General features: G+C 38.3%; 1 protein-coding gene across 6 annotated transcripts in view; it reads left to right on the top strand.

The window, feature by feature from the left end:
• Positions 1 to 22,694, top strand: part of ARHGEF9 (Cdc42 guanine nucleotide exchange factor 9) — a 153,294-nt gene that overhangs the window by 101,125 nt on the left and 29,475 nt on the right. For all 6 annotated transcript variants that reach the window (XM_023525014.1, XM_011383361.2, XM_023525012.1 and 3 more), the window contains 3 exons: positions 7,282 to 7,514; positions 12,513 to 12,642; positions 19,455 to 19,586. In XM_023525014.1, the coding sequence (XP_023380782.1) occupies positions 7,282 to 7,514; positions 12,513 to 12,642; positions 19,455 to 19,586 (495 nt within the window). The remainder of the gene's footprint in view (positions 1 to 7,281; positions 7,515 to 12,512; positions 12,643 to 19,454; positions 19,587 to 22,694) is intronic.

Genomic DNA, 22,694 nt, shown 5'->3' with positions numbered 1-22,694 from the left:
GAAGGTATTTAAATCAGAGAAATATAAACACTATATGATTTCACTTATATGTGGACTCTAAGGAATAAAAAGAACAAACTAATCAAAAACAGACTCACAAATATAATGGACAATTTGATGATGGACAGAAGAGAGGATGGTTGGGGGCCTGGGAGAATGGGGTGAAGAGTTAAAGAAGTACAAATTAGTAGCTGATGGATGGTCACAAACATGACATAGGGAATGCAGTTAGCATTAATATTTTGGCTAGGTAGAGGTTCAGGGGAGGGAGGGAGTAATTGAGGGAATCATTTTATAAACTATATAGATGTCTAACCAATATACTGTATACTTGAAACTAATTAAATATATATATATATATATTTTTTTTTTAAATTAAGAATGTATCAAGAGAAAGGCAGCTAGTTATTTACAAGAGTACTGCCATAAAAATGTCTGCTGAAACTGTGCAGGCCAGAAGGGACTGGCAAGAAATATTCAAAGTTATGAAAAACAAGAATCTACAATCACTAATATTCTATACAACAAGACTTTCAATTAAAATTGAAGGTGAAATAAAGAGCTTTCTTGACAGGGAAAAGCTTAAGGTATTCATCACCAACAAGCCAGTATTATAAGAAATGTTAAAGGAACTTCTGTAATAAAAAGAAGTGGAGGGTAAATAAAAACAAATAATAAAATGGCAATAATTGCGTACCTATCAATAATCATTTTAAATGTAAATGGATTAAATGCGCCAATCAAAAGACATAGGGTAGCTGAATGGATAAGAAAACAAGACCTATGCAACTTCTGTCTAAAAGATACCCACTTCAGATCAAATGACACACACAAACTGAAAGTAAAGGGATGGAAAAAAGATATGTTGCACAAATGGAATGGGGAAAAAAAAAATCCAGGGCAGCAATACTTATGTCAGACAAAATAGACTTTAAGAAAATGCTATAAGAGACAAAAAAGGGAATTATATTATTATAAAGAGATCGATAAATTAAGAGAACATAATCCTAGTAAACATATATGCACCCAACATAGGAACACCTATATATAAAGAGCAGTTATTGACTGATATAAAAGGAGAGACCAACAGTAATACCCTCATAGTAGGGGACTTTAACACCCCATTGACACCAATAGACAGATCTTCCAGACAGAAAATCAACAAGGAAAAAGTGGGCTTAAATGACACACTAGACCAGATGGATGTAGTAGATATTTTCAAAGGATTTCACCCCAAAGCAGCAAAATATACATTTTCCTCAAGTGCACATACAACGTTTTCCAGGATAGATCACATGTTACGACAAAAAAACAATTCTTAGTAAAGTTAAGAAGAGTGAAATCATATGAACCATCTTCTCCATTCAAAATGGTATGAAACTATAAAAAGCAACTAAAAGAGGAAAACTGGAAAATATGCAAACATACGGAGGTTAAATAACATGCTACTAAACAATGAATGGGTTAATGGATGAAATCCAGAAGGAAATCAAAAGATACTTAGAGGCAAATAAAAATGAAAATACGACTCAAAATCTATGGGACAGAGCAAAAGCAGTTCTAAGAGAGAGATTCATAGCAATACAGGCCTACCTCCAGAAACAAGAAAAAGCTTAAATGAACAATCTAACCATACACTTAAAAGAACTAGGAAAAGAAGAGCAAACAAAGCCCAAAGTGAATAGAAGGAAGGAAATAATAAAGATCAAAGTAGAAATAAATGAAATAGAGTCTAGATAAACAAAAGATAAACCAAGAGTTGGTTCTTTGAAAGAATAAACAAAATTAATAAACCCTCCACTAGACTCAAGAAAAAAAGAGGATCCAAATAAATAAAATCAGAAACAAAAGAGAAGTAACTACGGACTTCACAGAAATACAAATGATCTAAAGAAAATATTACAAGCAATTATATACCAACAAATTGGACAATATGGAAGAAATGGATATAGTTCTAGAAACATACAATCTCCCAAGACTGAGTCAAAAAGAAACAGAAAATCAGAACTCACCAATTACCACCAATGGAATTGAATCAGTAAAAAACAACAACAACAACAACAACAACAACAACAAAAAACAGAAAACTCCTTAGAAAGAAAAGTCTTGGACCAAATGGCTTCATAGGCAAATTTAACCAGTTATTCAAAGAAAACTTAACACCTGTTCTCAAACTATTCCAAAAATTTTAAGAAACGGGAAGGCTCCCTAATTCTTTTTGTGAGGCTACCATTACCTTGATTCCAAAAGCAGACAAAGACATTAAAAAACAAAACAAAACAAAACATAGGCTGATATCCTTGTTAAACATTGATGCAAAAATCCTCAACAAAATATTAGCAAACCAAATTAAGCAATACATTAAAAATATCATATACCATGATCAAGTTGTATTTATTCCTGGGATGCAAGGTTGGTACAATATCTACAAATCAATTAATGTGTTATACCATATTTACAAATTGAAAGATAAAAATTATACTATCATATCAATAGATGAAAAAAAGCCTTTGCAAATTTTCAGCATCCATTTATAATAAAAACTCTCAGCAAAGTGGGAATATGGGACCATACCTCAACATAATAAAGGCTATATATGATAAACTTACAGCTAACATCATACTCAATTGGAAAAGGTTAAAAGCATTTTCCTTAAGATCAGGAACAAGACTTTCACCATTTCTGTTCAACATTGTATTGGAATTCCTAGCTACAGCAATCAGACAAGATAAAGGCAAAAGGTATATAGGTTGGAAAGGAAGAAGTAAAATTGTCATTATTTGCAGATGACATGATACTATATAGAAATAACCCTAAAGATTCCACAAAAAAAATTACTAGAACTGATCAAAGAATTCAGTAAAGTAGCCGATACAAAATTAATATTGAGAAGATGATTGCATTTTTGTATACCAATGATGAACTTTAAGAAAGAGAAATTAAGAAAACATTCCCATTTACAACTGCATCGAAAACCATAAAATACCTAGGAATCAAATTAACCAAAGAAGTAAAAGACCTGTTCTCAGAAAACTGTAAGTCATTGAAAAAAGAAATTGAAGAAAATAGAAATAAATTGAAGCATATACCATGCTCATGGGTAGGAGGAATCAACATCATTAAAATGGCCATACTACCCAAAGTAATCTGTAGATTCAATGCGATTCCTATAAAAATACTAATGGTGTTTTTCAGAGAGCTAGAACTAGTTATCCTAAAATTTATATGGAACCATAAAAGTTCCCGAGTACCCACAGCAATCTTGAGAAAGAAGAACAAAGTTGGAGGTATCATACTACCTGATATCAAACTATACTACAATTCTGTAGTAATCATAACAGATGGTACTGGCATAAAAACAGATACATTCATCAGTGGAACAGAATAGAGAGTCCAGAAATAAATCCACGTCTATACGCTCACTTAATATATGACAAAGGAGGCAAGAATATACAGTTTCTTCAATAAATGGTGCTGGGAAAATTGGACAGATACATGCAAAAGAATGAAACTGGTCCACCTTCTTACACCATATACAAGAATAGACTCAAAATTTATTAAAAACTTAAACCCCAAATCATAAAACTTCTAGAAGAAAACATAGGCAGAAAACTCTGATTATTGTTACTAGTACTTTCTTTTTGCATATATCTCCTTGGGCAAGGTAAACAAAAGAAAAAAATAAACATTTCTACATCAAACTAAAAAGATTTTGCACAGTAATGGAAACCATCAACAAAATGAAAAGGGAACCTAAATAGGAGAAGATATTCGCTAATGATACATCTGATAAGAGGTTAATATCCACAATATACAAGAGCTCATACAACTCAAAAACAATAAAAACAAACCAATTAAAAAATGAGCAGAAATTCTGAATAGATATTTCTCCAAAGAGGAAATACAAATGGCAACAGATGTATTAAAATATGCTCAAGGTCACTAATCATCAGGGAAATGCAAATGAAAACCACAATGAGATATCACCTTACACCTGTCAGAATGGCCATGGTCAATAAATCAAAAAATGACAAATGTTGGTGAAGATGTGGAGAGAAGGGAACTCTCCTACACTGTTGGTGGAATTGCAAATTGGTGCAGCCATTATGGAAAACAGTCTGGAGGGTCCTTCCTCAAAAAATTAAAAATATATCCACCTTCTAACCCAGTAATTGTACTCCCGGTATTTGTCCAAAGAAAACCAAAACAATTCATAAAGATCTAGGCATCTCTATGTTCATGACAGCTCAATTTACAATAGCCAAGATATGGAAGCAACATAATCACCCTTCTACAGACAATTGGATAAAGTAGTTATGCTTCATATATACAATGGACTATTACTTAACCATACAAAAAAATTAAATTCTAACATTTGCAACGACATGGATGGACACAGAGGTTATTATGCTGAGCAAAATAAATCAGAGAAAAATAAATAAGTCAGAGAAAGATAAATATCTCATATAAATTTCACTTATATGAGGATTCTAAGGGACAAAAAGGACAAACTAATAGAAAACAAACTCACAAATACAGAGGACAACCTGGTGATGCCCAGAGGGGAGAGGAGTTGGGGAGCTGGGTTAAAAGAGTGAAGGGTTAAGGTAGTACAAATTAGTAGTTGATAGGTCATGGGCTGAGGAACAAGGCATAGGGAATGTAGTCAGCAATAATATAATGGCTATGTTTAGAGCCAGAGGGGTGATAGAGTAATGGGGACTTGTTTCATAAATTATGTAAAGGTCTAACCAATGTATTGTATACTTGAAACTAATAGTAAAATAAAATAAAATGCTAAAAAAAGTTGATTGATCATATATGAGTGCATCTATTCTTAGGGATGCAATTCTATTCCAGTGATCTATACAACAATTTGGATGTTTTGAGATATAGACATATAACATTATTTTAGTTTTAGGTGTACAGCATAATAATTCAACATTTGTATATATTGTATAATGATCACCACAGTAAGTCTAGTTAATATTCATCACCATAGTTTTTATTTTTTATTTTATTTATTTTTTTTTACCAAAAAAAATCAGTTATTTTCTCCTGCTGTCTCGTCTTATCTAGCTTCACAGCAAGTCTTGAAAGCAGGTAGCATAAGTCCTTCAAATTCATTCTTTTTCAAAACATTTTTGGCTATTATAGGTGATTTGTATGTCTATATAAATTTTTAGATTTTTAGGAGATTTTTTAGTTTTGTCAAGAAGAAAAATTTAATTGTGGTTATCCTATAAACTTATCTCATCATAATGAATTATTTTTTCTTTTTATTGTATCTACGTGAGATGATGGATGTTAACTAAATATATTGCGATAATCATTTCACAATATATGTAAATAAAAATATCATGCCGTACACCTTATACATTGATGTATGCCAATTGTTTCTCAGTAAACAAAAAAAAAATCAGTTTTCCAAGTACTGTTAGAAAGTAAAAACAAACAGAAACCCTGCTAGCATTTTGTTTAGTATTGTATTTAATCTGTAGATCAATTTTGGGAAAACTGACATTTCAGTTCCATGACCATCTATTTATCTATTTAGGTTTTCTGTAATTTTTCCTAGCATTGTTTCTAGTTTTCATTGTGTAGATCTTGACCTTATTTAAAAAAAAAATGGTTTCTAAGTTTTCAATTTTTGTTACTATTATAAAGGGTATTTTTACTTCAATTTTTTAAAGTTTGTTGCTCTGATATAGAAATACAATTGATTTTTGTATATCGACTTTGAATCCTGACACATTACTGAATTCACTAATTCATTCTAGTATTTTCTTTATAGATTCTTTAGGAATTTTTATATACACAATCATGTAATTTCTGAATAAAGACAGTTTTATTTCTTCTCCTTCAATCTGCATACTTTCTTTTTCCTTTTTTTGTCTTATTATACTGACTAGAACCTCCGATACAGTGTTAACTAGAGATTGTGAAAGCAGGCATCTTTTTTGTACCTGATCTTAGGGGCAGACATTCAGTATTTCACCATTGAGAAGGATATTAGCTTAGGTTTTTCATGGTTGCCCTTTAGCCCACTGAGGAAGTTTCTTTCTATTCTTAGTTTGCTGGTGGCTTTTATTGTAATTTTTTTTCAAATGCTTATTATGTATCTATTGAAATAATTATATGATTTTCCTCCTTTAATCTGTTAATATGGTGAAGCGCATGGATAAATCTCTCCTAAGCATGGTGTATCAACCTTTTAATGTACTATTTTGCATGTTTTTTTTAATTAGATTGCTTTTCTTTTAAGTTCTAGGACTTTTATATGTCAGTAAGTTCTGTATTAAATATATGTTTCTTTCTAATTTCTCTTAATCTGTGTAGCTTGCCTATGTGTAATTTTTAAATAATATTTTTAAGTCCATGTGTAATAACTCAATCTTGATTTTTTTTTGTCTATTAATTTCTATTATTTCTCTTAGGTTTTGTTCACACATCAGGTAATTTTTGTATGAGTACTCAACAGTGTATAAGAACAATTGTGGAGGTTTGTAAAACTTGGAAATAATTTCAGACTTACAGAAAACTTGAAAAATAAGAACAGTACAAAGAACACTCATATACCATTTACCTAGATTCACCTATTGTTAACATCTCACTGCTTTTACTTTATAATTTGAATATGCTCTCCCTCTCTCTCCTTACTCTCTCATCATTTCCTCTCTCTATATGCATATTTATACATACATACACATGCACATATATTTTTTATTCAGTCATTTGTGTTTAACTTGTATACGACCTCTTTACCCCTAAGTACAAGGTATATTTTCTAAGGAATATTCTCTGGAGACAATTTGAGGCTCTGGATGATGTGATTCCTTTAAACTGAAATTTGTTGTATTTTTCTAACTTTACTAGCTATTCTCATTGGTAAGATTTATCTAAAACAACTTAGTCTAACATTGCCAGAAGTAGAACCTCTGACCTATCTCTTTTTATGATCCAGCACCAGAGTTTTATTGTCATAATGTGTTTTACAATTGTGAGGGCCAGTCTCCCCTCATTATCCTTCTTTTATAGAATTTCCTTACGATTCCTACTTATTTATTTTTTCTTTCTGAATTTTTATAGTTTGTCTAGTTCTCAAATAATTTCTTTATTTTTATTATTAAATTATGAATCGCTTTAGGAAAGATTGATATTATTATCATTTTAATATTCCTACATAAGAACAAGATCTGGTCTGTTTTTCCATTTCTCCAAAACTTCTTTTGGAGTCCACAGTAGCCTTTCACTTTCTCTTCATTTTTCCTCTGCTCACAGCAAGATGGATTCTGGATATACTCTGAGTACTGTAACAACCACCTGGACGCCTGCATGGAACTCTCCAAACTGATGAAAGACAGCCGTTATCAGCACTTCTTTGAGGCCTGTCGCCTCTTGCAGCAGATGATTGACATTGCTATTGATGGTTTCCTTTTGACTCCAGTCCAGAAGATCTGCAAATATCCCTTACAGTTGGCTGAGCTCCTCAAGTATACCGCTCAGGACCATAGGTAAAGGATTAAGGGGAAAAGGAGTATGGAAGAGAGCCTCCTCTATATTAGTCCTTACTGAGAACATATGTCCTTTTGCCTTTCCTGAGCTTTTGGTAGCTTATCTGCACAATGGTATGATGACATGTTCTTGATTACCTCTTAAGGCCATTATGTGCGTAAAGTGAGGGAATGCCTGCGAGAGTTGCTTATAAAGTTATAAATCAGTATGCATACAAAATCAGTATACCTCATCATTATTGTACAAGTTAGACCCTGACTTCAGCTAGCTTATAGCCTGGTTCTTAGTCCTGAGTTTAGCTAAGCAAATCATCCTAGATGAAATAATTGTTCACTGTTTATTCTACTGTGCTTGATAGATTCAAATATCCTGGTAACAGCCTGCCCAACCGTACTGACCTTTGATTTCTTCTGTAAGGCTACATCCCTGGTCTTCTTTAGTCTTTTCTACCCTGTTCTGCCTAATTCCAACTGTACTTTCCCCTTAGACCCAGAGCATGACTAGGGGAAAATAGACTTGAGACTTGCCCTGAGGTTCTTTTAAAGTTTTTCAGTATTTTCAAGAAAACCAACTCAAAATGAACCAAGGAGATTATCTCTCTCAAAGTGGAAATGATACCCCTAACCCCCTACCATTAAGATATATGCTAGGAGTCATCTCCAACAATGAGGATGGTCTACAGTGAATCATTCTCCTTCTTTCACATGCTTTACTTCATGGTCTAGAGTCCCTAGCCTGTTTTTAGCTGGCTTTTAATTGGTATTAATTAAATCCCCGACCTTAGATTTGTTGCCCCAGCTCTCAGCTTTCTTCCCGATTGAGCACTCCAAGAAGAAAGAAGGCTGTTGCCCAATTTTCTTTAGCTTTCTTTCTGATTCTTATTAGGCCTGCTTCCTACTTTCATTTGGCTCCATTGCCTCGTTTCCTTGGAGCCGACTTCTAGACCTAGTTGCATAAGGACACGTGTGGGCCAGTTGATTTTGATTATGTCACACTTCATTTTTAAGTTAATGTTTCTTTAGCAAATCATGACTCATGTGCTTCAGTGGTTCCAGTGCCTTGGACAGATTTCAGATATGAATCCAAATGTGGTGGCACTGGACTATCCCTTTGTGTGAGTAGTGATAGTTCTGACTTCCATGCTCTGTTGGCTGTGAGGGAGGCAGGTAGAGAAGGATTTTGCAAGGTAGGATTCTTCTTTCCCCTCCCTGAGTCTTTTTGCTAGCTGGGAGTTGGAGGTGGGGAGGGAATACTCATTAGACATGAAATTTGGAGGTAACTAAGTCTCACTTGGAAAGATTTAATTCAGCCCATTGCCAGAACTGAGTTTCAAATTTTTTAAGGATACAGTTTCTTGTGAGAGCTAATAGGACACTGAAGAACCCCCGCTAAAATTAAGATATTTTAAAAATAAAAATGGAAAATATTTATGGCACCTAAAATGGAAAGACCCTTTAAGGAAGGTCTTCTAGTCAGATTTCCTCCTTCTATGGCTGGAATGACTGAGGCTCATACAGAGAAAAACAACAAAGAACAAGTCTGTGGCAAAACAGGGACACAAATTATGGACAGTAGTCTGGGAACCCTCTAGGTGATTTTTATGCCCAGGAAGGTTTGTGAGCCATAATATTAGCCACTCTAGAAAATGTCTTCTAGTTCTGCCAGCCCATGGTGTCATGATCCTAAATGACCTCCATAGTTACACTTCATGGTGCTAAGTGACCAGAAGCAGCCACTGTTGTACCTAAATCTCAGTGGAGAAGCCTTCAGACCAATAATTTTAAAACCAGGATATTCCAAGAGTGATTCTCAAATGTTTTTATATCACAGCTTATCTCCCACCTACTCCTGAATATCTATTCCACGGAACCTAGAAGGAGGCTCTTAAAATCATACTTGGGGCCTGATGTTATTGACTAAGTAAAATTATATATTGCATAAGTGCTTTTTCTGGGCTTTTAAGAGCACAGAAAGACTATCTTTAAAGCATAACCAAGAGCTGTTTTAGTTTCTTATGTCAGAGCAACCCCAGGGCCTTTTTGAGTTTAGTGGGAGCCAGTAAGATAGGACATCTGCTTGGTACTTGCCATTCCTGTGCTCTTTCGCCTTGTGACAGGAACCCCTGCCTCAAGGCCTTCTTCTCCATCTCCTTCTACCTCCTGGGCTCGAGAGTGTTGAGAGAATGGCTCAGGCAGTGGCAGGCTACATCAATCCCTATCCTCCTTCAGCAAGACCTGTTGGTCCCAGCACTACTCCCAGGCCATAGGCCACCCCTTTTGGCAGGTTTCAGGAAGCTGAATCAAAATGAATCCTCCTGTAATGTGTGTCAGAGTAGCTTGTATTTGAAGGCTGCTGCCAACTTGAAGGTCTAGTCAGATGGATGTTCAGATAGTTAGGTCTGAAATGCAGGCAGTTAGAATGGCCTCTGAGTTAGAAGATTAGATGGACAGAGAGTGATAAATGGAGAATAATACTACCTTTATTTACAAAAGGGTTGCATGTCTCCACCCTACCCCTCAACCTTCCTTAAGCTGACAAGAATGAAGATGGTGTGCAAGAGAGAGTTTAGCTGACACGTCTGGAATAATACAGTCTTGGTTCAGTCAGTCTCCTTATTAGAGGGCTGGACCCAGACCTCATCTGGAGACCCAGAAAGTCTGAGCAAGGTTCAGGCTGTACCACAGCTATTCACTTCTTCTCTTACCCACTCCTGAAGCTAGTGGGAGCCAGCTAAAAGTGTCAAGGGTAGACTGACATTATGGAACAGTAGCAGTGATGAATCCATGGCTGAGTCAGGCATTAGGTAATAAGCATTCTCATGCCAGTGCTGTCCAATAGAATTCTCTACAATGATGTAAAGGTTCTAAATTTGTGCTGCCCAATATAGTAACCACTGGCCATATATGATTATTGAGTACTGAGAAATGTAGTTGGTGCAACTAAGGAACTAAATTTTTAATTTTATTTCATTTTAATTTAATGTGGCTAGTGGCTACCATATTAGACAGTGTAGCTCTATGTTTGACCTCCCAGAAAGTTCCTTAAAGGCATTTTCCTGATAACCTCAAATCAGAGATTAAGGGCATGGGAGACAGAAATTGGACCCAAAGAACAGGCATACTCATTTATGTCAGCAGCTTCTACACCACCTCTTCTGTCATCACCTGCTTCTAAATGGCAGGCTCAGTAATGCTAGGGAGAAACTGATAATGTTACAGAGCCCAATAGCTCCCCCATATGCTAGTGCAAGTAACTGTAAAAGGATGAAATGTAACATGAACAAATGTAAAGTTTTGTAGTTCTGTCTAAGAAATCAACAGTTCAAATACAGACTGAGAGAGATGCAGCTTCCTGACAGCATATTTTAAAGAGACCTAGGAAGCATAGTCAACCATAAGTTCACTATGAATCAGCAGCAGGGTCCAGAAGAAAAACTGATAATAGCTAACATTCATAAAGGTTCAGGATAAAGAAGAGTTTTCTTGTTGTTGTTTTTTTTTTTTTTAATGGAATTGTCTTGAGACAGAGTAGACTGGTTAGGAGGTTTAGTAAGCATCCTGTCACTGGAGGTGATAAAATGCAGTAGTGTTTGAAGACTCTGATCTGGTAGGCATGCAGAAAACAGACCGGAGCTAGTAAGACCAGCTAAGAAGCAGTGCTACATGGCATCTGCCCTGGCAGTTAGAACTTCCTTCCCTGTGCCTCTGTTTGGTCTACTACCCCATACTTCAACATATTAGGAAAGAAAAAGACAGTTACTGTGAATCTTTTTTCCCCCTCTCTTCTTTCTAATTGGTGCTGGGACAGTGAGCAGGTTAGTGACCACAAACCATCTTCAACTTCTCTAAGGAAAGGCTAGTTAAGACTGAACTCATCCTCCTGCCTTCTCAGTTTATTGTAGCTCCACTAAATGTGTGGGATCTTACTTTCAATCTTCCTTTAACAGGAGCCACTCAATGGAAATCAGATTAGACAAGCACAGAAAACTGTGCAGGGTGGTATAACCAACAAGTGGGCCATCCATAGACCTAGGAAGCTGTGCCTAGGGTTGTACTTCTGGGACCAGGTTTTAAGAGGCAATCCTTGTGAAATCTATACTAGAGAGATGTTTGATTTGTATTAATAATAATGTTAACATTTACTGTGAGCCAATAGTAAAATAGTCTACATGGATAATTAAACCCTCAACAAATCCTACTGCGATTCTCCCCATTTTATGGGAAACTGGGGAAACTAAGCCACTGAGAGGGTGAATGAGACTTGCCAAAGGCCTCACCACTAGTCATTGATAAAACTAGCGTTTGATTTCAAAGACTCTGGGCTCCAGATTCTGTTCTAACCACTATGCTGCATCCTATCTCTATATTGTACAAGAGAAACGATGTGGATATTATTTTACTGTGATTGAGCAGAGCTCCCTAGAAATAGGTAATAGAAGAAATGGCAAAGGTATGGGGACCATGCCATGTGTGAAGCTCCCTTCTTGGTCCTTGACTCATTGTATTGGATAGGACATAAAAATAATAGTGTAAAAAAGATACGGGTCTATTTTTCTTTTATGTAAATTAAGTCTGTAGTGAGGCATTCTATGACTGCCACGGTGGCTCCATGCTCATCAAAGACTTGGGCTCCTTCCACTTTCTATTATCCTATCTCTAAGAGTATGGGCCTTATCCTTATGATACAAGATAGCTGCTAGAACTTCAGCCATCACACCAACATTCCAAGCATCAGGATTGAATAAGGGTCCAAGAAGGGCATGCTGTTTTCCTTAAAAGAAGTTTCTCAAAAGTTCTGCCCAACACTTTTATTTACATATTACTGGACATAACTTAGTGACATAGTTATTCCTTACTGTAAAAAAGGATAAATAATGTAATCTTTTACTCCATATGGCATGAGTTCTATCTGAAAGTCAGGGGTCTCTTATAGTAAGTAGGAAAAGGAGATTCTCTAGCACATTGATTCATTTATCTTGTACTTTTATGTCTTTACAGTGACTACAGGTATGTGGCAGCTGCTCTGGCTGTCATGAGAAATGTGACTCAGCAGATCAATGAACGCAAGCGGCGTTTGGAGAATATCGACAAGATTGCCCAGTGGCAGGCCTCTGTCCTAGACTGGGAGGTAGGCTCTTTACCAACAGGGACATTGAGGAGTCTGAATAGCTTAGCCAGAACTTCCCATAGTCAAGAATGGGAAAGAGGAATTAGATTTGAAGAGCAGCAGGAAGAATTTAGATTAGAGCCAAGGCAAAACTTCTTGCTAATGAAAGGTGTGTACTTGAATAGCTTTCGGAGAAGGTTAGAGAAATCTTTGTGGCAATACTTATTTGAGAAAGGAAAGGTTCATCTTTTTGGGTATTGCCAAGAAACAATTGGGTTCACTTAGTAGCCTGTGAGAGCTCTTTCAAGTCCTAGAATTTCATCACTACCAGATAAGGAGTACTATGTGCTAATTCACTCCCAAACAAGATTTGTTCTCTGGTACAGGCCAGCCAACACACTTTTTTACCTCTTAGTGGGATCACCTCACCCTGCCGCATCTACTAGATCTACCTAAGCCTGCACACTTCAGGCCATGACCATCATTCCTGCCAAACTGACAGACCAAAATCTGTTTTTTATCATCTGCTTATAAAAATAATCCCTGAGAGCCCTCTAGTCCATTGGAAATAGCCCCAACTTCTCTGAACTCAGAAAGTCTTCAGTAGCTGAAGTCACTAAAGCCTCCTCTTCCTAGATGTTCACTTAGAGGATATATATAACTTAACAAATAAATAGAGATTTTTGCCTCTGTTGGGGTTCCTGAGGTTTCTGATCAATAGAAATAGGTGTGAATGATAAGGGTTTGCAGATACCAGTGTGTTGACTATGCTCTTTAGTGATTTTTTTTTCCCTGTGCCCACCAAGAGAACCAAGAGTAACGATGTTTCACATTTACCTTTCATTCCCAAGTTGCAATATCTGACAATCCACAAGCTAACATAACCAAAATGAGAGAGGCTAGACATGCTACTAGGGAAGTGGCAGCAATCTTAAGCCTCATGGTCACAGCATAGAAGTTGAGCCAGCTCCCCAGTCTACTGGCCGCAAATCAGGCACTGTTTCTTGTCATTGAAAGGTAGTATTTCTCTAACATTTCAAGCAGTTTAGTACATTCCAAGGGAATTATTCATCAGCCTTACAAATAGCTACTTAAACAAGGTCCAGGAAAAAAAATCTTTCCTTTATTCTACTGCCTCTGTTCCTCCTTAGTGTAAATAGCCAGAAAAGACCACAATTCTGAGCAGCTGGAATATTTTTGAGTTTTATTTGAAGGATAATGTCCATATACAGAGTAGAAAACAGCAGAGGTTCTTTGAGATGCAGAGAAAGGAATGCATCTGTGTAAAGAGATCCTCTTGGGCTTAAGAGGAAGTCAGCACTGACCCAGACTTATTAGGAAATCATGGCTTCTCCTTTCTTTGTGTCTGGTTTGCTTTGCCTAGTTGCCTGATCAGAGGGAGATGAGTAGACAAAATACCTCTAACAAGCCCATCAACTCTAAGGAACTCCAAAATTGTGGCTGGTTAGCAGACTTCTTTTACTCTACCCTGGCAAGGTTCTCTATGAGAAGAGATTCCCAAGAGCATTTGTCTTCCTATTTCCCGGAACATCTTTCCCCTTCCCAAAGCCTGGAAGATCTAATTCCTTCATGTGCTCTGGGCCTCCATCCCTGTAGCTAGGGTCATTGAGGACCAAGAATAGCTTTAAATTCCTTGGCATATCTGGGGAGCTTGATTAACACCAAACTCAAAGGCAGTGAGCTATAGTTTAATGAATCTGCATCTCAGGAGGAATTTCATGTGTTTTTGTCTAGGGGTGAAGGGTAGAAAACAAAAGGGTAATTCTGAGCCAGAATTGATAGGAGAACACTTGATCTCCTATCATTAGCATTATAGCCTCCTTCATTAGCATTATTGCTTGGTTTTGTAATCCAGGAGTCCCCAACTCCCGGGCCGCAGACTGGTACTGGTCCGTGACCTGTTAGGAACAGGGCTATATAGCAAGAGGTGAGTGCTTCATCTGTATTTGCCGTCACTCCCCAGTGCTAGCATCACCACCTCAGCTCCATCTCAGATCATCAGGCATTAGATTTTCATAGGGTCATTGGTCCCTGGTGCCAAAAAGTTTGGGGACCATTACTGTAATCTCATCCAAGCCCACACCTCCCTGGCACCCTCCTGCTTGTGAAGTCAGTCTTCATCTACGTTGGTAAGCAGAAAAAATTCTTATGATTCTCTTTTCAGACTCTGGGGTCACTGTGGAACTTATCAACTCCAGAGGAGTTGCCCTTTAGAAAGCCTTTTCTCCAACAAGGCCTAATGGATGCATTCCAGAAGCCTAGGTCTAAAGTGGCTGTAATGTTTGCCACTTCTATTCTTAAAGAGTTCTAGAATGTCAAGTTCACCAAAACAATTAGAAGACCATCCCCCCTGCCCTACCCAATAACAACCCTGGCCAGGTTCATGCGCATATGTATGCACACACATGCACACTTTCTGATGATAGTGGAAGTCATAGAATAGAAGCCTATCCTTGACTAAGTTCACACAGCAAATCTATGACAAAACTAAAACTTCAATATTGTCTCCAGATTTCCTGTGTGATGTTCTTTTCACTGATGAACTACATAGTCTTCCAACCTTCTTCGTCTTGCAGGCCAATTGCTTTTCTTTGTGATACTAATGCAGGGACTTGTTTTTGCTATAAAGGGTCCTTATCTTAGTGAGACAGTAAGACTGCCTTGGGGAGAATATCCAAATCATATAAAGCTAAAGGTACATTAGTGCTGGGGGCAGGGTTCTCCCCCAGAAAGCAATAGAACATGCCTCTACTCCATGACTTACTGGTTCTTGGCATAGGTGACCCAACCTCGTTGGTTCCCTGGTATAGGCTCTTTGTATGTTCCACCTGCCCAAGCAATTGAGCAGACAGAGAGAGGTCCTGTCAAGCTTGCCGAAGGCTGCTGTGGACAAGCCTTGCAAATCAAGAAAATGAAGCAGTACTTTGCTGTCTCTGCCACTCCTTTGCATCCTCCACATGTTTGAACAAACAGGGTGGCTGTCAAAAGCATCCACATAATAATTTCAGTTTAATTTATCCAGTCAAAAAGAGGAGTCATAGGGGAAACCTACAAAGCTGAATCTCCCTCATAGAGGAATTGGGAAAGAGAGTGGAGATTTGGTGGCACATAGACTATTGGTGCCTGCTCAATAAATAAGAGCACCTGGCTAGAGAGCAGGAGGTCTTGTGTTATATCCAGACTTTACCCTCCCTCAACTTATTCCATGAACATTCTGGATCATTTTTCCCAACTCCAGTTACCAACCCTGCTTCCTACCAGCCTATAGGGACTAGAGTTCATGAAGTACCTCTACCCTCTGCTCTGTCCCACCCCCCAGGACTCCTGAAAAATAAATGGATGAGTAAAAGTGTCACCCATACCTCTAAGTAATAATACCTTAGAGCAGTTTAAGGGAAGAGCAGGGAGAAGAGCCTGTTCCTCAGGACAGCAGTTTCTGTTGAATTTCCATTTCTAATTTCTCTGATACTGATGTTTGGTTGAGCTGTCACTTTGTCACCTTTTACACTCATTAGATACGCTTGATATCTTTCTTTTTTTTTTTCTCGAGATTTTTACCAGGATTTTACCAAATGTTCTTCTTTAGGAACTTAATTGTGTGTGATTGTGATTTCCTCCTAATGGCACCCCTCCCCTCAACCTGGTTGTATAATACCTAAGGGCCTGGTCCACTTTACCATTGGATGATTTAATTCAAAGAAGTTGGAAGATACACAAAAACCCAACATGATGGAGGCAGCAAAAGCATCTTTTTAAAGGTGGCTTAATGAAGTATGCTCAAGGGACTAGGAGATCAAATGTGGAGCTGGATGGATTTATTATTTTTTTTGCCCTCCTGTCAGTAAGCAGCATTGAAAATAAACTGTATGAAAAAGATGGCATTTCCATTGTTCTTTTTTTTTTTTTTCTCTGATTCTGCTCAGGCCACAACCACACATCAGATAACCAGCCTGTAATCAGAACGAGGTGTTGGATATAGGGATTTTGAGATGAATGGAATGTGGTCTTGCCTACCTAGTGGTGGCAAATATGTTCCAGACAGAGGGAACAGTGTGAGCAAAAATGCTGAAAGAAAAGAAGAGAACAGAAGGCTAATGTGGAGAGGTTAGTGGGAAGGGATTGCACTTTTTGAGACAAGGCAAAGAAACATGTGGTGCAAGTGGAACAGAGGAGGCAAAGGATGAGAGCTCTGAACTCTGAGAAGACTTTTTCCTTCACATAAACTGGTTTCATTCTCTCAATCAGCCATACGAGGTGAGCCAAACAGGAACCATTGTATTATCCCCATTGTCCATATAAAGAATCAGATTGAAAGTGGTTCAGCTATTTCCCACTGGTGCAGAGTAAGTTGGTAGCAGCAATGGGTCCAGAACCCAAGTCTTCTGAGATCCTCCCTTCAGAAATTTTCCAAGTCAGCTGGTTGCTGTATTAAGGGATCATCATTCTACTGTGGTTTGGTGGTTTAGAGCATGGACTTGGGAGAGAGTCTGGCCTGGATTCAGCCACTTTGAGACAATTACTTCCAATTTCTCTGACCTTGGTTTTGGTAGTAATAACAGTACATTCCCTATTGTGTTATTGCGAGTATGAATAGGAACATGTAGCACAGGATATGGGGTACAAAGTAATAGTCAAGATGCTAACTATCACTTAGGTAGAGCTTACAGTGTGATGTACATTTTTCTAAGCACTTTATATGTGTTAATTTATATAACCTTTACAATAGCCAAATGAGGTTGGTGCTACTTTTATCTTCAGTTTAAAGATGAGGAAACTGAGAAACAGAGGCTGTATGAGCTGCCCGACATCAATCATTAGCCAGCTTGGTGAGCATAGGGGATGTATTTTTTCAAGTTTTTGTTTGTTCGTTTTGCTTGATGGAGTTACTTGTGGCAACAAGTACTTAAAATAGAATTGGGCTACTCTTGGCTGGTGCAATGGGTGTACCATATCACACTGAATAATCCTTCTGTCTGAACATTCTCAGTTTAGCGAGTGGTGCCTCTAAAACTAATCTTAGCCATATTTCTGTGGCATTTGTATCTCCCCTCTTTATAGTTTTATTTCACTTCATACTTATTCAGAATGAACGGTGGCACATCTTTCTGGCCTACCTCAGGGTGGGACACAGCAGACTGATACCACTCTCACTTTTACATTCCTCCCAAGAGGAATGCTGTACACAGCAACCTTATTTTAAGGGCTTCTTCTCCCAGCCCTGGGCCTCCAGAGGTTCTGTGCTAGTATGTGGGCCCCTCAAGGAGGAATGTTTATCTAAAGTTCCAAGATATCCCTGAGGTGGAGTCTGGAGTTACAGTAGTATCTCTTAGCTTTCTTTCTGAGGTTGTATTATTAGAAAATATTTTTCCTGAGGTACCCTTTTCCTTCCCATCCCTTTGACTAGAGAAAAGAATATCATTTCTAGCTACCCGTCTCTTTGGTCCACAGCTTTGCCTAGGATGTTTACCTCTGATTATTTCTGGGGGGATGCAGGTGCCTCCATTTCTAACCTTGACTTTAAGATTTTGGGTGCAAGATTGAGATTTTAGCATCAGTGTATCAAAGCTAAAACATTATGTATCATCCTCATACATTTTTTTAACAACTGGAAAAACTGAGACCCAGAGAAAGAAGGGACTGATCCTCCAGTAATTTTTGGCCTAGAGACAACATAATGTAGTAGCAAGACTCACATTCTCTGGAGCTGCAGATTTGGGGTTGGGTTGTGGATCTCTAGCTAACTAGCTGGGTGGCCTCAGCTGATTATTTGACCTCTCTGTACCTCGGACTCTAAGAGCAAGAATATATACCTCCCAGGGCAGTCGTGAAGCTCAGAAGAGATAGGATAGAAGTGTCTGACCAATATAGGTGCTTAGTAAGTATTAATTCTCCTGAGTCCTGGGCTACTGCTTTTTTGTTCCCATCTTCACATGGGCCCTAGAACACACACCCCTGTGTCCATGGCCTTGGTATGGTTTGCCTTGTGTTCCATGAGGTTTGAGCACATCTGTATTAGTCTCCTCCACTGACATGTAAGCTCTTTGAGAAAAGGTGCCAAGTCCAGCTTGGCATCTGACAGATACCCCCACATACTTCTGTCCTAGCAGAATTACCATAAAGAAGGGGCCACTGGAAACTCTTTAGAATTGAATGAGTAAGGAATCAGGTGTCTTGGTGCTTTTTTGTGTGTTCAACTCTACAAAACAAGGAGGAGAAGTGGTTTCAGGCTCTCTAGATAACAATCCAAGGAAGCATGTAGTTGTGAAGCTTCCTATTTTATCAATAGCTTTTAATTAACTCAAAAGAGAAGAAAAAGCTATTTTAAAGGGGTGATGGAATTCTTTTTCCCTCTATTATCATTTCCTTCTCACCCTCTCCTGTCTACTTTTTCTCATCCAGGAAGTAGACAGACTTCTACCACCTTCTCAGGCTTATTCTTCAGGAACAGGAAATAGTTTAAAGACTAGCACTAGGATAAAATACTAAGGCAGAGAGAGAGAGTCATAGAGAAAAAGAAGAATGAGAGAATGAACCCCATGACAGCTGGTACCCCTAGGGCCAAAGGGTAACTGACTATAGCAATCCTTGATGGTAGGGCTCATTTGACCTCAGGGTAAACAAGGTAATGAGTCTTTCCAGCTCATGGAGCTTTTTAAGGATTCCCAGGAGTGCCTCCATTCATCCTTCCTTACCCATATGTCCTTTCCTTCCTCCTCCTGCCCCAGACTATGCCCAACCTTATGTGCCTCCAGGCAAGTGATGAGTCCATCCCTCCTGCCTGGATGCTTCTCACTGTCACATGTCCTTCCCAGGGCGAGGACATCCTAGACAGGAGCTCGGAGCTGATCTACACTGGGGAGATGGCCTGGATCTACCAGCCCTACGGCCGCAACCAACAGCGGGTTTTCTTCCTGTTTGACCACCAGATGGTCCTCTGCAAGAAGGTAATTCCACCCTCTTCTTCCCTGAGGGATATGAACACTTCAAGGGGCACCAGCCCCTCCTTCTTTCATCATCTACAGTTCCCATTGAAGTAGACTGAACCTGTTGGGTGAAAAACAGGAGATTGACAGAAATTCTATATCAGGACCACTGGTATGACATGAATATCATAGGCAGAGCTGGCTTATGGGCAGTAAAACTCTGAAGTTGATGCATTTTATCTTAGTATCTTTTTTTTAATATTTACCCTCATACCCTTTGTAGTGATCCTTCTCACTGTTTTCCACCCAGAACTGAAGCCTGCTGGTTTACACCAGTTAAAAATATTAAATATTTCTATCCCAATTGGTGAACAGTGGCTTCCCTGAGTACTCGCCTCCCATTTTCACTCTAATGGCTCTGGTCACCTGGCCCCTCACTGCCCTAAGAACCAACAAGGGGCCTCCTACCTTTCCCTGGCAGGTAGGTACCTTTGTGATATAGAAATTTCCCCTGTGCCCTTACCCATTTTCTACAGAAGGTGTGTCACTTCCCTGCAAATCTCAACTATGCTCTTCTCCATCCTCCATTCTCTGTAATCCATTTGAGAAGAGATCTTGCTCTTTTTGACCCCTGACTGACTTAGTATTAGTGTTGATTGCTTGGTCTCTTATCCTTGGCAGGTAGGAGAGTGGCTTATGTTCCCAGACTGATCCCTCCTGAAAGGATACTGTTCCCTTCACCTCCTCCTCAAGATAGGGAATTCAGACCACTTTTGGCTACAGGGAGTGGAGTTGGGAAGAATTTGGGACCAGGGAAATTAAAAGAAGAGGGAAAAAACAAAGAATGCTTAGAGTGACGTTCCAAATTCACTGTCCTACCCTTGGCTCTTTCTCTATCATCCAGTCTCTTTGTTCTCTCCCTCATCCAGTACTAAATGCATATGAAGAGGAATGATGAGTCATGAAACACTTGATTAAACACTATCATTTATTTCCCAGCCTGGAACATGAATCTCACATTTGTTTTTAAGCCTCCTATTCTCTGTGTGTACCACATCTTGCATTAAATCTTTGTCCATTTACCTTTGACAGTGGATTGAGAAAACGAATTGAGCTTTGAGTGAAAATGTCTCATTGTTGGGATAAACTTTGTATGCCAGCTCTGGAACCAAGCTGGTTAGTTAATGGGTATAATAACTGCCTTGGTCGGGAGCTGGCCCTGAAAGAGAGAATTTTTATGATTCTGGAACTTGGCCAAACACCCAAGCTTCTTTTAGCTCTCCCTAACTCTTCTTAGGACTTCTCTCAAATCAGGAGACAAGGTTTTTGAGGGTTAATTTAGATAGCCAAGGTTATCTCAGCATATCAGTTGTGTCACCAATAGACATGTGTCCATTCATCCTACTGAGGTATGTTTACTCTCAGAGCATGTTAACCAGTCAGAGAGAGATACAGCAAAATAATTAGGAGACTGGATTTTAGGTCTCCTACCACTCAGACTCTGTTAATTTGGGCATCTGCAAGGCAAAGGCTAAGAATAAAGGGGGAAAAAAAACAAAAACAAGATGAACAGGAAGCTTGGTTTAGGATCAAAGGGGCAGCAGAAGACCAAAATGATGAGTCAACTCTAGAGCAGCTAGTAGGAGCCAATGATTAAAGAAAAATGAGTAGTCAAGGTATAGGAGAGATTGAAACACCTGTCTGATCTCTGTCTGAAATCATCTGGCCCAGTCACTAAGTTCTCATCTAGTTCTTAAGATTCTCTTAATTTCCAGTCACTTGTGCAAGACTGACCTTCCCCATTCTGTACATTGGAAGTTGAAATTGCCCAAGCTACTTAAAACAGCTTGAAAAAATTGTAGTTTGTTTCAGAGTGTGCATATACGTATGTATGTATGTATGTATGTATGGTATGTGTGTATGTATGTGTGTATATATGTGTGTATTTATACGTATATATGAAGATTCTTTTAAATGTCCATTATAGTAGGTGTGACGATACCAATGGCTTCTAATTTGTGATACCTTCTTTAACTTTTGCTCTCTCCTCTATTTCCTTGTCACTTTTCTTTTGAAAAATCTGGATAAGACTCTTTGTTCTCTTTCTTATTGTCCTCTATGATGGCTGTCGCTACTCCTCTGCATCACATTACCCTGTTATTTTACTCATGTATGTGTTTTGTTCTTTTTTTCTCAGATGATAATGCTGGAAATTATTTTGCTGCTTTGGGGAATTTTCTCCTTTTTTTTTCATGTTTTCCCTTCCACTTTTTACTGGGAAAGGGAGGAGAATCCCTTGCTCCTCTTCTCAGCCATTTATCCATTAATTCTCCTACAGCCCTGCAGTTGCCCCAAACAGCCTTTTCTCTTTATGTTCTATCTTCATTTATGCCAGTCTGGACATGCTCTATTATACCCTCTGTCATCACTCTTTAGTATTTATGTTGCTTTCATCGTATTCTGGGAGGATCAGAACTAAACAGAGTATAAAGATGCTAGAGAGAGGACTTCTTCTGTTCAAGGAATTTTCTGCATTTGGTTATTTCTTCTTGCAATAACTAGTGAGACTTGGAGGATGAGCCATTTGAGAACAACTAGAAAGGTAAAAATAGCAACAGAGATGGGGATACAGCAGAAAGAACATGAGGATTTGAAACCAGAACACCTAGGTCCTAGACTCTACTGTCTCACTAATTTGCCCTACTTTGGACAGTTCTTTAACTTTGTCTTTATTTTTCCTGAATGTCAAATCAGGCTAATGGTAGAATTTATCTCAGAAGGCTTTGAGAAGAACCATGTGAGTTAGTGGGAAACAGTGAAGTACAGTATTAAGAGCATGGATTCTAGGACTAGACAAGAGGGCACCAATTTCCTTTTCCCCATGAGCTGCCTTGCATGACCTTGGACAAATTCTCTCTGCCTATTATTATCCCCTCATTTACAAAATGAGAATCAAAATTGTGTCTCCATGGAAGGGAAGTTGCAAGGGTTAAATGAGACAATGCAGTTGCAGTGACTGGCACATAGTAAGTACTTAGTAAATGCTAGCCATCGATACTATTACTGTATATTCAGTGTTACTAAACATTTATTCAGCAAATTTCTATGTATAGAAGGTTAAACAAGCAT

This window comes from Pteropus vampyrus, unplaced genomic scaffold, assembly GCF_000151845.1.
Source record: "Pteropus vampyrus isolate Shadow unplaced genomic scaffold, Pvam_2.0 Scaffold516, whole genome shotgun sequence".
NCBI classification, from domain to species: Eukaryota; Metazoa; Chordata; class Mammalia; order Chiroptera; family Pteropodidae; genus Pteropus; species Pteropus vampyrus.
The sequence above is the reverse complement of the archived record's forward strand: the minus strand, read 5'-3'. Positions and strand labels throughout refer to the sequence as shown.